At 35.3% G+C, this 16,092-nt stretch overlaps 1 protein-coding gene and 2 pseudogenes across 1 annotated transcript; 1 reads left to right on the top strand and 2 right to left on the bottom strand.

Annotated features, from left to right (window-relative positions):
• Positions 1-1,842: 1,842 nt before the first annotated feature.
• LOC129903463 (exonuclease V, chloroplastic) lies at positions 1,843-8,258 on the top strand. The gene is made up of 7 exons (XM_055979023.1): positions 1,843-2,415; positions 4,057-4,161; positions 4,437-4,558; positions 5,664-5,813; positions 5,967-6,120; positions 6,792-6,868; positions 7,562-8,258. Exons 1-7 carry the CDS (start codon positions 1,984-1,986, stop codon positions 7,785-7,787), a joined length of 1,266 nt encoding a protein of 421 aa, XP_055834998.1. The 5' UTR covers positions 1,843-1,983; the 3' UTR covers positions 7,788-8,258.
• Positions 8,259-10,141: 1,883 nt separating this feature from the next.
• Positions 10,142-11,032, bottom strand: LOC129903448 (uncharacterized; annotated as a pseudogene).
• LOC129903447 (putative disease resistance RPP13-like protein 1) lies at positions 10,958-14,713 on the bottom strand (annotated as a pseudogene).
• Between the last annotated feature and the right edge of the window lie 1,379 nt (positions 14,714-16,092).

Here is a 16,092-nt window from a genome sequence, read left to right as displayed (position 1 = left end):
TATTCGAAGACAATGCCGCGTGCATAGCTCAATTGAAAGGTGGCTTCATAAAAGGAGACAGAACGAAACATATTTCACCAAAATTATTCTTCACACATGATCTTCAGAAGAATGGTGATATTGATGTACAACAAGTTCGTTCAAGTGATAATCTTGCAGATTTATTCACAAAGGCATTATCTACATCAACTTTTGAGAAATTAAGATATAAAGTTGGAATGCGCCGTCTCCAAAATATCAAATGAAGCTTTCATCAGGGGGAGTAAAATACGCGCTGCACTCTTTTTTCCTTAACCAAGGTTTTGTCCCACTGGGTTTTCCTGGTAAGGTTTTTAATGAGGCAGCATTCAAGGCGTATTACCATATGTGTGTATTTTTTTTTCCTTCACTAAGTTTTTTTTCCCACTGGGTTTTTCCTAGGAAGGTTTTTAACGAGACACAATAACTATGTATTTTATTTCTTGTAAAATGTTTTTATAGCGGCACATTATACATGGACATCCAAGGGGAGTGTTAGGTTATAATAATGGATGTCCACTTTATAATAGTGGAATCCTTTTGTATGAGCAACACTTATAGTGGTCCAATTGCCACTACAATTCATCTCCCACTTTGCCTATAAATTACCAATGTTGGCAATGAAATAACATACGAAAGATAGAAGAAAAGATAGAACACAGATACATACACACAATTTTCCTCTCTGTCTCTCTTCATTAACTTTTCTGTTACTATTTTTCTCTTTTTGTTGTCAAACTAGTATATTTGACAACAGTCAGGTCTTTTTTAAGATTTTTAAAAAAAGTAATGGTCAGACACGTATATGAAATATTAATTTTTTGTATGAGTTTCATATATGAGCTATTCCTAATTATTTATCATATATGAGCTATCACTAATTATTTATTAAATATTTCTTGAATTTAATTAGATCAAGTATTTAACTATAATGGTCAAAAAGTGCATGACAATTTAATTTATTCATAAAATTCCATCCATATGACAATTGATTCATTCATTCGAGATGTGGTATGATAAAAATAATTAGTAATAATTTAGATAGGAAGCATAAACAGGTAGAAAATTTATAAAAAAATATATGTTTTTGACTATAATCTCTTAAATTTTTAATTAATTTCTTTAATTATTCACATGGAGTGCCATTTGACATCATTATTTAAAAATTTAAAAAGAGAGTATACATCACGCATAATCAGATTAATAGGGAAATATATTTTGATAAATAATTCATGATAATTGATATAGAAAATAAAAATACTTAAGAGTTCAAATAGTAAAATCACTAAAATATGATAGTTCAGATATATTTTTGATTATTTTTTAAACAGAAAAGGGTCAAAATTATCCTTCAGCTATTTGAAATAGAGCACATATACCTTTCCCTTCATACTATTGACTCAAAAATACCTTTCACGTCATATTATTAGCTCACTTCTACTCTTCTGTTTGACGGAATGAAATGTGGCATCCTATGTGTATTAATTCACGCCACGTAAGATTTCTACATAAGCATCCCACCCCATCAATTAAAAGACCAAACTCATTCTTGACTCTCGTAGTTATGATTTTCTTGACTCCCGTAGTTATAGCTGTCACAATTAATTTGCAGCAATTTCTAAGCAAACTATTAATTAATTATTTAATTTGCTAAACTATAATTTTCATTCAGTATACATAGCTAACAACGGATGCTACCTGATCAAACAAGTATTTTTTTAGGAAAAAAATAGATGCGATCGGACTTGAAATGAGCAATATAATTGTACTTAATCAATACATGCTTTGGAAGTAACTGATGTATTCTTCCTAAAGCCCAGACCAACAAGATGGGGTAATTTTGGCAAATTGAGTTTTTTAAATTTGGAGTCTTCTTTTGAAATTTAGTTGACCGACGTTCATACAAAAAAATAATTGCACTCCATTATCCCTCGATCCTCCATTTCTGCCGTTCCCAACGGTCACATGCCGCGACTCGCTGCCAACTCGCCGGAGCTGACTGAGTCACAATCACCGAGTTACACCCCTCCCATAGAAGAACAAACATCACAAAACCATAACAACACAGTTCCCGAGATTCCATTAGAGATCATCAGTGACGAAGAAATGGCGTTAATCGAAGCTGCCTTCGCAGCCACGCGATCTGTGATTTCATCACCGTTACGTGCTTCTTCATCGTCGGCGCATTTCCCGAACAACGTTAGGTCGATAAAGTCGATTACTCTGTTATCGAAACGGAGTTTTTCGGGTTGTTCTTCGCAAAGTGATCCGTTAGTGATTGATGTAGAAGATTCTGGAAGGTTAATGAGTAGTCAGAAGAGGAATAGAGTTGTCGCCTCGTTGTTGAGTCGGTATCGGAGGAAAAGAGGATTGGCTGTTACTGATATTACTGCCACAGTATGAATTTCTAAACTATATACTCACTACGTCCCAATTTATGTGACGTTTTTTCGAGATTGTGTAAAATTCGATCAGTAATACAAAATTTAAACTCATAGTACTTTTCGTATGGTTTGTGAATGTATGAATCTTAACAATAATACAATTAGGTGTAGTAGTGTTACAGTTTTGGTGCCTTTTGGTGTAGTAGTTTGAAAAAACTGCGGTTTCCTGATGTTCTATTGTTTGAATGTTTAGAGGAAATTCGAATTGCTCGCTGAATTGTTTCTTTGAACATGAGGGCATATTAACATCAGATTTCCTACCTTATATGATGTTATTTGATTGATTATATAGTTTAAGATATTAATTTGACTTCCTTTCTTAGAGTAGCATAATGGGCGAAGAAATCAAAGTAAAAGTGTGAAAGTTAATTTGATAGAGTTCAACATTTGAATAGTCTAATGAACTTGAATTATTGAAGTTGTGATAAATTTGTATAGAGATCAACCGGTGTTCAAACAATTTGGGATGTTATAGAGTGTAAAGAGTTTTATATAAATTGAGACAAAAGGAGTAATTTTTTGTTTGATATTTTCTTTGAGTTCATCTCTAGTCACCTTGACGGTAGATAGATATTGGTTGGACATGTTATTTGAATTGTTTCACGGACAGACTTGAGTATTGAGATGGAGCGGGCTGAAGTAAGATTACTCATCTGATTTATTATTAAGTTCTAGGATGTAGTATGATGTTTAGTGCAAAAGATGTATTTCCTTATAGAATTGATTGAGATATTGCGTGAGACTGCAAGATTTTGAATCTACATCAGACTAATGGCTTATTAAACTTCTAGCTGGTTCATTGTGCATCTACTGCAGCGAGAAGGGACTTTTGTAACATTTCTAGAATATGTTGAATCCATTGACCATGTAGAAGAAATAACTAAGAAGTAAAAATGATGTTCTCTCTAATGACTTAAGTTTTTAGATGGGATAGTCACATTATTCAACCCAGTATCAGAGTAGGAAGAGGTCTGGATTTGAGTCTTACCATCACCCATTATCAAAAGGAATTTTCAGGTGCTTGTCCCACAAAAAAGAAAATCAGGCCTACATGTGAGAGGGCGTGTTGAAGATATAATTAAGTAAATAAAAGTGGTGTTTTTTCTAACAACTTAAACTTTTTAGATAAGACGGTCAATTGACTCAATTCAACAGACCATATGTCTCAATTTCAATATTTCTCAGTAACAACTTTGATTTTGTTGTTCTTTCAGTCTCAGGAAGCAGATCAGTGCTGTTGGGCATTGACCAATATGAGTTGCTGGACTTCCTCGAATTCTTGAACTTGTAGTTTTTAATTTATCTTATTTGGTTTCTCTTCAATACCCTCTCATTGTGGATAAACTTTCTTTCTAGGTACCCTACAGAGATCCAGTACTAGGGATAGAACTATTCTATATATTTAATTTGAGAGTTTGGCTAGTGCAAATGGAAGTACTTGATTGAGCCTTTCTGATGTAAACGTTCTTTTTCATCATATTCTTGTGTTCTGCATTTGTTTTGTTTATATTTGCAAGTCATTGTGCGAGGAGAAAGTTCCCCTAAAACATGATTTTACTGATTGTTTATCCTCATAATCGCAAGTTGCCTTCAGGAATGGTGTGAAAAAAAGATGGAGTATACTCTTCTTTGTGGCAAACCAGAAAAGACCAAAGCTATGAAAGCTGGTAGCATTCGTCATGAAGAACTCGAAGAAGAGGTATTCCCTATAGAGAGTTTAGTCATCCATTTTTTTTTAATTTTAAATATCTCAGTACGAGTGATTAAGGCAGAAGTACTTTGACATGACATATATTTCGTATTGTTCTGTATGTCCCTTTGGTGAAGGGAGATGAAGAGATAATATCAAGACTTATGCCAAATTCCAATGTTTCTATATGCTTAAACATTTCCATTTTCAAAGTGATTCTTTTAGTGTATTCTTATTTTTCAGATTTTCTGTTCTTACCTTACTGTGAGTTTGAATGTGTGCAGGTGATCAAAAAGGTAAAAGTTTATGTTGAGTCAGCTGAAGATTTTTGGGCATTAAAGTTCTTAAATTTCATAGTTGGTGCCAATCAATTGTTATTTGACGGATTGACATGTGAATTGCCCTTGTAAGTCTCTTTTTCATCTTTTGCTTGTTCGTAATAATTCTTTGATATTACTAGAAGTAAGTTAATGGATAACAGTGTTCCACATTAATCATCAATTTTAAGTTAATGAGCTTATTTACTGTGTTTCTATAAACCTTTCTTGTTAATCAAAAAGAGGTGTTTGCATATTTAAGTGCCATATACATACTTTATGACCCACTAATGAAATACCTTGGCCCTTTAAGAAGATGGTGGAGGTGTAAGGGTCACCACCATTTGATTCACTATGGTAACTTTTCATCAACTTAAAACTTTTGATCTACCAACTAGATTAGTTTGGTATTGTTGCAGACCCAAAATAGAAAAATAAGTGTCTCGTGTCTAACAACTTAAACTTTAGCAATCACACAATAAAACATACCATCAGATTAAGTGAAGGTTTTCAAGTCTCACTGCTATCTATTTATTAAAAATAATTTTCATGTGTGTGGGGAAAGAAAAAGAATCAAGCCTTACACGTTAGGAAGCATGCTTGCAGGTTAAGCGAAACAAATGAATAAATTTACCTCCTTTCAATATTTTAAACTTTTAGATCAGCTAACCACACAATCAAACAGATGTAACCAGTTGATAAGAAGATTGCTTCAGCATTATGCGCATAAATTCTTGGACTCATCTCGTACTGCATGGTTTAGATTACAGACCCATGAGCTGTGAATTTCAGTATTTATTTCCCCTTTAGACTGTACACCTGGAAACATAGAGAGTATTAATATAAAGTTGGTCTTGTTCATATTTGGATCTTTCACTGGATGTTTATATTTCCCTTTTTTCTTGTCCAGTTGTTTCCTTTTAAGTACATTATTGTCCCCACTCGGAAACACCTATTGACACCTGTGACCATTAGGTGCATTTTCTTGCTGCATTGTGCATATAAGGCATTATTACATGTCCATCCAAAGTCGCTTGTGGTTGAATGCATATCCTCACACTAATCCACCTCATCCTTTATTTTTGCACATGGTAGATAGAGTTTCCTTGTTAACAAGTTCACTGATTCCTGCAAAGTAGAAAGAAATTATGAAATATTCTTTTAGCTACTGAGCTAGTTCATTTTGTCCATCAGAGTAGGGTTTGCTGAAGGTGTATGGATGGTGGGAGTTATTGATGAGATACGAATGCCGGAAGGACAAAGTGATGCATATCCAATGTTAGTTGACACAAAAACACGAGTGGAAGCTAGCCTTCCTCTTGAACCGCAACGGAGGAATGGAAGGTATAGTTTTGCACTGAAGGTTGAACAGTAAAGAAACTTTAGTATGGTGCATCTCTTAGATGAAGAGAGATGCAACATATCTAAATTTCTTTACTATTCTAAATGTATTTACGGGTACAAAATCTGATGAACTGATGATCACTTCTATGGCAGGCTTCAGCTAATGTGCTACAAGCATTTGTGGGACAGCTTGGTGGCTGATGACTTCCCCTCCAGACAGTTCTTTGAGTTCTTCTCTCTGAATCCTAATCACATTTTATCTGCACAAATCAGAGAACATACTGCTAAATGTGGTTTCGCTGCAGAGGTATCACCCAAAAAGAAAAAAAAAGGGTTTTTTTAGGATTATATTATTTGTTTCATATTTTAATGAAATAGAAAAGGAAAAATGGTACATAATTTGGAGATAATGTAGTATCATGAGCTAAGAAGCAAAGCGACCTTTTTCTTGCATGTGGAATATCATGAGCCAGAAGCAGACAATTTGTTTGGTCCCTAAGCAAACTCTTAATCTTTGGCTTGCAGTTAACAGTTACTAGAAGGCATAAACTTGAGGTCTCTTGGGATCTAATTTTTCTTTCTATTTCTCAAAAAAATTACTTGTTCGGGACTAGAAACTTGAGTTAACAGTACTGTCGTTGTATTTCTCTAAATTTCCCTTGATGAGAAGCCCCTTTTCTTTATCCATCTTCCCAGTGTGATCAAGACTAGAAACGGAGGCTCCAATGATCATGATGATTAATTATATCAAGATAAAAATAGATACAACTTTACTTCAGGGGAAAATGACTGAAAAGAGTGTGGCTGGGGGTTCTAATTCTTTCACAACACAATTGAATAGGTGTCTAGTTTATTGTGGATGGTGGAAGATTCAGCTTGGTTTCCTGCTATCAGAATTTTGCTGATCTTTTTAGCGTTTGGAAATATTTTGTTTATGTCTTGTGTCGGTTCACATCGAACTCTCGGCTGTTAATGCAGACTCTCACTGATATGTTGAGGTACTCTCGTAATACTTGGTGCATGCTTCCACCGGCACATGAGCAACTACTGTTGAGGTGAATTGGAATTTCATATTGTATGCTAACGTTTCGCATTTTTCAGATAGTAGAATTTTTTTATTTTTCTAATCTTCTTCTTGTAATACTGCTTTCGTTTTTGTTGATGACATCTTTCTCTCTTTTCTCTTCTGGCTAGTGAGATGTCTGAAATTAACCTGTGAAATCATCGCTCTTCCATATTAGAAAGAAATCCTTCATTTTGTAGTTATTTTCGATGTTTTTTTTGTTAGAAACATGAAGTCCAACTTGAACAGAGTTCTTTTGCAAAAGATAGATAATTAAGGTTTAACTACATTGAAGAATCGATCTTAGAGATTATTATCTGATGGCTCATAATTTATTTGCTTCTGCATGAAAAGCTCAGAAGACTCTGGAGATTGCCCTCATGTTTCTATGCTTTCATCCAGTTCTATATATATTCAATTTGTACTCTTTTCTTTCCGATTAGATAGGTTTATTAGTCTGATTCAATATTTGGTGTGAAAATCACTTCCTAGTCAATCATAAACAAGTTTCACCTTTAAAAGTGACAAGTATGAAGTTTTTATTTAAATTACTACAATCAGTTGCATTATCCAAACCAAACAGGCCCAAGAAAGTTCATTTGTTGAAGCTTCATTCCATGCATTAGAAGACACCCTTTTACATATTATATATATTAGTAAATCTTTTGGATTCTTTATTCTGCAGGTATGAATTACAAAAAGATCAATCATTGCTTGGTGAAGATCAGTTTGAGTATGATCTTCACTGGGTAAAGGGTCAAATAACCTCTTCGTTAGAGGTGTGGCGAGGAGAAAGAGAAGCCAGTTACACCTCTGAAGATGAGCGCTGGAAATGCAGGTATTGCAAGTTTGCTTCTGAATGTCCAGCCAGCAAGTCTGGCTCTCCAAGAAGAAAGGACACTGAAGGCTAACTGCTAAGTTTGGAAAATCGCATTGGTAGTGTAAAATTCATTTACACTGTTCGTGAATATAACTTAAAAGAGTCGTTTGGTGTGAGGTATAAGGTATAATAATCCAAGGGATAAAATGCTGGATTATTTTATTTTGCGGTTGGTTGAAAGTATTAGGCAGTCCTGGGATAATTTATTTTTCCCACCATTTATACCTTAGTGATGGGATAAGTAATTCCATATACATGGTGGAATAACTTATTCCAAGATAACTTGTTCCCAATCGAACAACCCTAAAAACATGGTGTTACATGAAGAAACCTGCAGTATCTATACTCCTAGCTGTAGGTACATTCTGAACCTGAAAAAGCATTGTTGTACCATTTTATTTTTTTCCCACAATGTTAATTCATTTTATCTTGTAATTGTTATTGAACCTCAATTCATTGTTTGACATTTGTGATGTCAAAGCTATTGACATGATCTCTGTGACTGATATATGTTTGCTATATAGGCACGATGTTGATTATAATGCCGGGAATATAATTATTTTTGTTTGGTGAATAATAAGAATAATTATATTATTATAATTTCGTGTAAAATAACATATTAATTTCCGTATAAGTTATATTTAAATTAGTAAATTTCTTTTGCTCAAAAGAAGCAAAGACGATTCGAACGAAGTAGAAAATAAATTTCCGAAGGAAATGGGGATGCACCGTTTGGTTCGTGTGGTGCAATTAAACACAACATAAAATTCCAGATGAAATAATAGATGAGTACTACTCCGTTCATATTTATTTGTTCATATTTGCCGAGACACAATTCTCAAGAAATATTAATTTTATTATGTTATCCTTATTTATCATAACTCAACTTACTCATTGGAAAAAAAAATTGAAGTAAAAGCTAAGTGGACGGACGGAGGGAGTATTTGTTTTGCTGGATAAAAAGATCTCTGCATTACTTAATCCTCCCTCCATTTTCTTTTATTTTTCACATTTCACTTTTGAGAGTCAAACTATATGAACTTTGATCAAACATTTTAATATGTATTTTTTATATGAGAAGAATTGCGACTTATAGTATTTTTCATAGAGTTTCCAAACATCTAAATTTAAAATTTAAAATATTTAACTATTCTAATTACTAATCAGATCAAGAGCTATAGTACTGTGTTTGAATCGATTGTTTTATAATACAGTGTTCGAATAGATACGTTAGAATTCACTAGACTGTTGCAAGAACACTCAATAAGTAACAGACCATATCTATTGATTAAACAACAGCAAAATGTGTGGTGAGGTCCCAACATGAAGAAACTGAAACTAGAATGTGCGCTGACATTAGCCATCAAAAGTTAATCAGCTTAATGCTTAGAACTTCAGTCCAAAATCTCTGAATAATCACATTAAAGAAATGTTGTTTTGACAAAACCTCAGTATTTGCTATCAAATGCAGTCATATTAAGTTGAAATCAACACGACACAACATCATACTTTCTAGAGGTGAATCATGAATACACTGACCAAAGAAGATTGCAAGAAAATGCACTACTGCAACTGGTGTTCCCATAACTTGCAAAACCTCATTTCAAGCAGCTCTAATTCTTCATCTAGTTTTTTCTCTTACAGAAGAAATAAACGTGCGTGTTATTATGAGTATCAGGACCCAACAATTCAAAAAGAAAGGTAGGAACACCGATAAATGACAAGACTAGGATGGTCAAGAACGAACAATGAGAGAGTGAGGTTGAGTTACTTCAGACCTATATATTGGAAGCAGACATTGAAAGTCATCTCCAAGAAGTTTTTAGAAAGGATGTCAAGGGCATACCAGATGAAGTGACCATCAATCCAAATGTTGAGAGTTAAAGCAATCCCAAGTCAGTCCGCGCCTTTGCACAGATATGTAGATCCATACTCTCCGTTAGCAAAGTTTGTGTCTCAAGGCAGATGATGGTACAGAGATGGACACCACTTTACATCGATCCTACATGATCTAGGTTAAGGTGAGGGATAAGCTCCAGATTTGGTCAATTCACCAAGTAGGCATGCATAGACTACATCAATTACAAAAGTATAGGTTAGTCAGGTTTTTGGTATCAATTTTTCAGTTTATATACACACAAACAAAAAAGCTATTGTGCTAAAGATCCAAATACTAATAAAAGCTCAGTTTTTGCTATCAAATAATTGAAGTAGACATTGAAAGTCTTTTCCAATTTCTTTAAGTTTCAATGTTTTTGCTACCTGACTAATAAAGTGAAGTTGCATTCCTTTGGACCCTTCATCTCTGTGGAAGAGATGAGAAATGGGGAACAAAGCCAAACAGCTTTCATGATGGCGAAGAAGCCAAACAGGCATAGACTGAAAATTGAGGATGAACATTAATATTACATTAAGAAAAGAGAGCCAGTGGAAGAGTCTTTATAGTCAAGTAGGATGAAGAGTGAGATACATAACAATTGCTGTTGAGATGAATATCCAAAGGCAATAAACATAAATGCGCATGGTAAAAGATTTCTAGTTCATTAAGATTACATTGAGCTATCAACTTTCTGGAGCAAATTATTTCTATTCCTTCCTATACCAGATTTCCTCGTCTTCGCTTTGCGCTGCTCAAAGAAAAGGAATTAACAAGAAAATAAAGGAAAGTAAACAAAAACTCAGAAGCTACTGAGGAAAAAGAATAACTTACATCTGTTTTCTTTTGATATTACGGATATTCCTCATTGATATCTACGATGGGAATTTGAGAAATATTTGGCCAGTACCCCTTGTCAAATTCTAGGAGTGGTTTGAGAAATGGACACTCGCGAATAGATAGTTCAGAGATGGAAGGGGTCATCTCCGATTCGGGAAGAAATTGGAGATTAAGGCAATCCCAAATGGCTAGATTTTGAAGGGACGTGAGGCACCGAATACCTTTGGTCGATAGTGAATGGAGATCATGAAGGTCATATAATTGTAGCTCAGAAAGAGAGGAGGGAAGCCCTTCTTCCTCAGTGACTGAATTTGAGGTATATTATAAGTACGTAGATATTGAAGAGAGGCGAGTCTTTTGAGAAGTTGGCTGCTTAATGTATTCAGATTGCATATGGTAAGATATCGAACAGAGCAAAGCAACTCCCAATTCTCATTAGCAAGGATCTCTCTGTCACTGCCATCATGGAAGATGGTTAACCATATGAGACAGGGAAGTCCCTGTAAATGCCACTCGTTTCGGCCGTTCACCAGTTTCGTGCAATTACTGATTTGAAAAAAAAAAGGTCAGCCCAGTGTACTAAGCTCCCGCTATGCGCAGGGTCTAGGAAAGGCCCGACCACAAGGGTATATTGTACGCAGTCTTAGCTTGCATTTCTGCCAGAGGCTGTTTCCAAGACTTGAACCTATGACCAGAAGGTCATATGGCAACAACTTTACCAGTTACTCCAAGGCTCCCCTTCCAATTACCGATTTGAAGGATTTGTAAATTGAAGGGCAATCCTCCTTCAGGAAAAGACTCTATTTCTGGACAACTATACAATTCCAGTGTATTAAGAGATGGAAGGTGTTCATGCATAGGCTCTGGTAGATACTTCAGCTTCTTGCAGTTGCGAATATTCAATGACACCATCTGAGTCCCACACGCCACCAAAAGTATTTCAAGATTCTCACAATTCCTAACATAGAGATTTTCAGTGGCGGTAGGAATCAAAAGCCTAGTAAGGTTGCAGCAACTACTTACTCTCAAATCACGTGCTCTTGGGACTAACTCAGGTGATAACTCATCTACAGAATCACATCCATCTATAACCAAATTCTCCAGAAACAAGTTAGGAATCATCTTGCTAACTGGCTTCTCCAATGTCAATTTCCCGCAATTACGTATCTCTATTTTCTTCAAAGTAATTGGCAGAATTCTAATAGGTAAGGAGGTAACAGAGTTACAATTAGAAATAGATAATTCAACAATCTGCTTCATTCCCTCAAGTTGAGATGTAAACAGTTCAGCATTAGGAGAACTAACACCTACAAACCTTTTTTACTTCAAAACAAGGAGTTTCAGGAAACTTCTCAATCAACTTGGGGCAATCTTCAATTGAAAGGAATTCAAGTGCAGGGAAGTCTCCCTTCCCCAGTACACACCACTTCTCCCACTCCGTCATATCTGCAAATTTAAGCTTCTTAAGAGAATTAAATGGCTTTCTGGAAGATGAAATGCCATAGAACTCTTCAGTCACCTCTGTTATTCTATGCATCCCTCTGATAGCAAGGAATTTTAAACAAGGAAGCTGTCCCAGTGCTGGCAAGGAATCACAGTAATTGCAGTTGCTAAGACACAATTCCACAAGGTTAAGAAACAATTGGTCAGAGAGCCACTTTGGAAATTTTGTCCCTCTATACCCAGAGATTCGGAGTCCTTTTATGTTGGGATTTGGATGTAGATCATCAAGTAAGTCTCTTTCATTTTGTGAATTGTTGGCAATACTTTCACTCCACTTCAACGATAAATATTCAACATGTTCCTTTTTCCTCATGTTTGCCTTATGAACTTCTGTTATATCAACCACATTTTGCAACTCTAGCATTGGTAGAGATCCATACAAGTTATGTACTTCACCCAAATCCCCGATTATCAAACTACTGCAACCAGTAAGATGAAACTTAGCTCCAACTAGCATATGAAGGCTTTTCAACTTGTTCAGATGTAGCGGCATCTTCAAGAGAGAAGTGTCGCTAATATCAAGGCGACACAAATTGATTAGCTTTTCCATCTGTAGCGGTAGCTCCTCAAGATAATCCCAATCTGACAGGATAAGTGTCTCTAAGTTGTACAGTACACAAATTGAATCTGGCAACTTTTTTATCTCTGTCCAAGAGAGGTCCAAAAATCTGAAGTTTTAACTTGATAAACAAGTCATCTGGCAACTCCTTTATCTGATAATGAGACAATGATAGTGCCCTCAAAGACGCTAGTCTCGGTAATATGTTATGCAGCACCCTCTTGCTTAGCTGTAATAATAAATTGCCCTGGATATCGATTGGAAGCAATATCCTCAACTGCTTCGAGTTACCGAGTGGTTTCAACTTTCCAAAGTCACCAACTTCCATTGAATATGACAGGTGTCGACTTTTTTCCAACATGTGAGATCCTTTGTTATCTTCCAACCTGATACAATGTTTTGAAGATGCAATTTGGGCCAAATCATTAACAAGGTCATGCATTAAAAATGTCCGTGTTCCCTTGAGATGACTTTGAAACCCTTTCGAATAATGATCTTGATCTCAACTCGAGAAAGTACAGGTTGCCTAAATCTTCAATTGTTTCATCTTTTTGCAACCCCTGTACTAGACCATTAGCATTCCACAATCGAATGACTTGTTCTTTTCTGAAATGGATAATCTTTGGGAAATATTGCACAATAAGAAAAACATCGCTTTAAATGTATGGGAAGATCATTGTAGCTCAACTTCAATGCTGTTAATATGTCATTGTTTGGAAGCTCTCATATTTCACTTCTCAAAATACGTTTCCACCCTTAACCTCTGATTTGGAGCGTAACATGCCAGCGAGCGTCTTTAGAGCTAAGGGCAATCCATTGCACTTAGTTGCAATTTCTTTCCCGACCACTTCAAGTTCTGGATGCTCCTTAGGATCTATGGTTTCAAATGCATGTCTTCTGAATAAATTCCAAGAGAATTCACTAGACAAAATGTCCATGCAAATTTTCTCATCATCCATCATCGAGGCAACACTTCTCTTGCGTGTTGTCACAATGATTATACTCCCTACATCTCCTTGTACAAAAAGATTTCTCAAGTCATCCCACTCTTTATAGTTGTCATTCCACACATCATCTAGGACAATAAGAAACTTTTTTCCCTTTAAGCTTTCCTTCAATTTGACTTGAAGTTGATTCAGATTGTTATCAACCTTTAAGAAACCAATTTCTTGAAGTAACTCCTTTGTTATTCTGACAGCATCATATGGTTTGGACACACAAATCCAACCTTTAAAACCAAAATGTTTTTTTTACCTTCTCATCGTTGTAAACAGTTTTAGCAAGAGTTGTCTTTCCAATGCCAGCCATCCCAACAATAGGAATGACTGCCAATTTTTTAGTATTTGCATCATCAGATATTAAGCGGCCCACCAATCCCTCTATTTCATTCTGCCTGCCAAAGATTTCAGACTCAACAACCACAGAAGTTGAAGATTCCCTTGTTTCTTGTTCACCCGAATCAAGATACTTTGTTAGATCAAGGCGACCAATTTGCTTTTCCAACTCCTCCAATGTTTCAATAATTTCTTCCAACTTATCCTTTATGTTAAGAAAACAATCATCACTCAAGCACAGGTTGCGGTCACTTACCTGCGGGTTGCTTGTTTCTCCAAGATTTTGATGCTGACCTTCCCCCTTTAGTCCCAAAACTTCATAATTGACTTCTTCTATTAAGTTTTCAGCGCCGTCCACAGCATCTTGAAGTTCATTACGCCACTGGCTCACGTATGGATTTGATGCTTGCTTATTCTCTGCATCACTTAGCACGGCCTGAAGGCCAAGCAAAGTCATCTTCAACCTCCGTAAGAGCCGAACATCACGCTTGTCCCTATGAAACATGTTGAGCAGATCACCCTTAGGAGCAAGCCTATCAAAGAGAACACTCAAAGCGGAAGAGAGAAATGCACCACCAACTGCTAAGCCAATCTCCATTTCTGAAACCTAAAAAACAAAACAAAACAAAGAATCACACAAAATGATTAAGAATTTGGAGATGATTAATGTTTCTATATTAAGATTTTCTCGACTTCGAGCTTTCTTTTACCTATTGAATGCTAGAGCAATATGCAGACAAGTATGTTTTGTTAACTGCCTGTTTTGCAGAAATTCTCTCTTTTGCTTGAGCTGAGGCTTCTAATTTGGCACTAAAATTTCACAAAGTATAAACTATTCAAAGTCAATGCCACAATTGATGTGCTAACTAACTGATTATTTTAAACTCTACTTCCTTATATTTATTTTAATTAGATGCTTTACATTTACTAATAGTTAACACATCAAGTAGCATTAACTTTGGAGGAGTCAATGTTCATACCTCCTCATATAGAAATAATGGTGGACTTTATCTAAAAGAAAAGAAAAAAAAACAGTAGCATTGACTTTGTATTTTAATATAATCAAGTTGGAAGAAATTACGTGTTCTGACCTGTTCGCCTCGTCATAACTGGATCCAGCTCCTCTCCATTTCTCTTTTCTCCATTTTCCCCAAGTTCTTGTAACCTCACAATCTTAGCAACATATTATCTTGTCCATAAATATAGTAGTAAAAAAAATCTCTCCTCCTACTTTTTTTCCCCTTACGCAGGATCGATCATCCAATTATTTTTTAATTAATAACTTACAAATTGAGTTACAAAATGATGTATATATCTTTTATTTGCGATTTAGAGTTTATATACCTCTCTTTATAAAAGTGGCTTACACATACCCCTACCATCACACAAATTATCCAAATATAATCTTTTCATCCAACGAAAGTGAAAAATCCATGTAGATGGCCTTTCAAAGTAACTAAAGCTTACAGAAGAATGAATAATCCTATACAACAGACTAGCAGATGGTCTTTGAAAGCATTTGGAAAACAAAAATTCCTTACAAAGTTGCTTGTTTTGTATGACTTTTTAATTTGGCTAAGGAGGCAGTACTCATTTAAGAGAACCTCATGAAGAGAGGGATAGTTTAGTGTCCAAGATGTTTTTCTTTGTGGAGAGAAAGCAGAAGTGAGCCACCTATTTCTTATGAAAGGAGAGAAACTCTTTTAAGTGTTTTAAGAATATAGAAAGTAGTTACAATAGATCAAGATAAACTGCACTTTGATCATGTGTTTTGATGTAATCAGATCTTTAATAATGATCTTGTTTCTGTTATTGATGTTCTAGACTCATTATAGATATAGGATCATTGCTTTTTTTGGAAGACAACATGTAGATATGGTTGTAGTACAATCTTTTTACCGACTTGCTTAAAGATATATATATATATATATACATACATATAGTTACTAGTTTTAAAAAAATGCATTATATGAAAATCTTGGAGTGCAATTTCAGTGACGTAGTGCATGAGTCTGACGTGGACGTGAGATTTGATACACAAGTCATCTATAAAAGAGGGAGTTTCAAGTATCTTGGGTCTATTATCCAAGAAAATGGGGATATTGACGAGGATGTCCACTCCATATTGGTGCCGGGTGGGTGAAGTACTGGAGGCTCACATCCGGAGTCTTGTGTGATAAGAAGATACCATCAAATCTTAAAGACAAATTCTATAGAGTGGTGA

The sequence above is a fragment of the Solanum dulcamara genome, chromosome 9 (genome assembly GCF_947179165.1).
Source record: "Solanum dulcamara chromosome 9, daSolDulc1.2, whole genome shotgun sequence".
In the NCBI taxonomy this organism is placed as follows: domain Eukaryota; kingdom Viridiplantae; phylum Streptophyta; class Magnoliopsida; order Solanales; family Solanaceae; genus Solanum; species Solanum dulcamara.
This window is presented reverse-complemented; position numbering and strand designations above follow the sequence as displayed.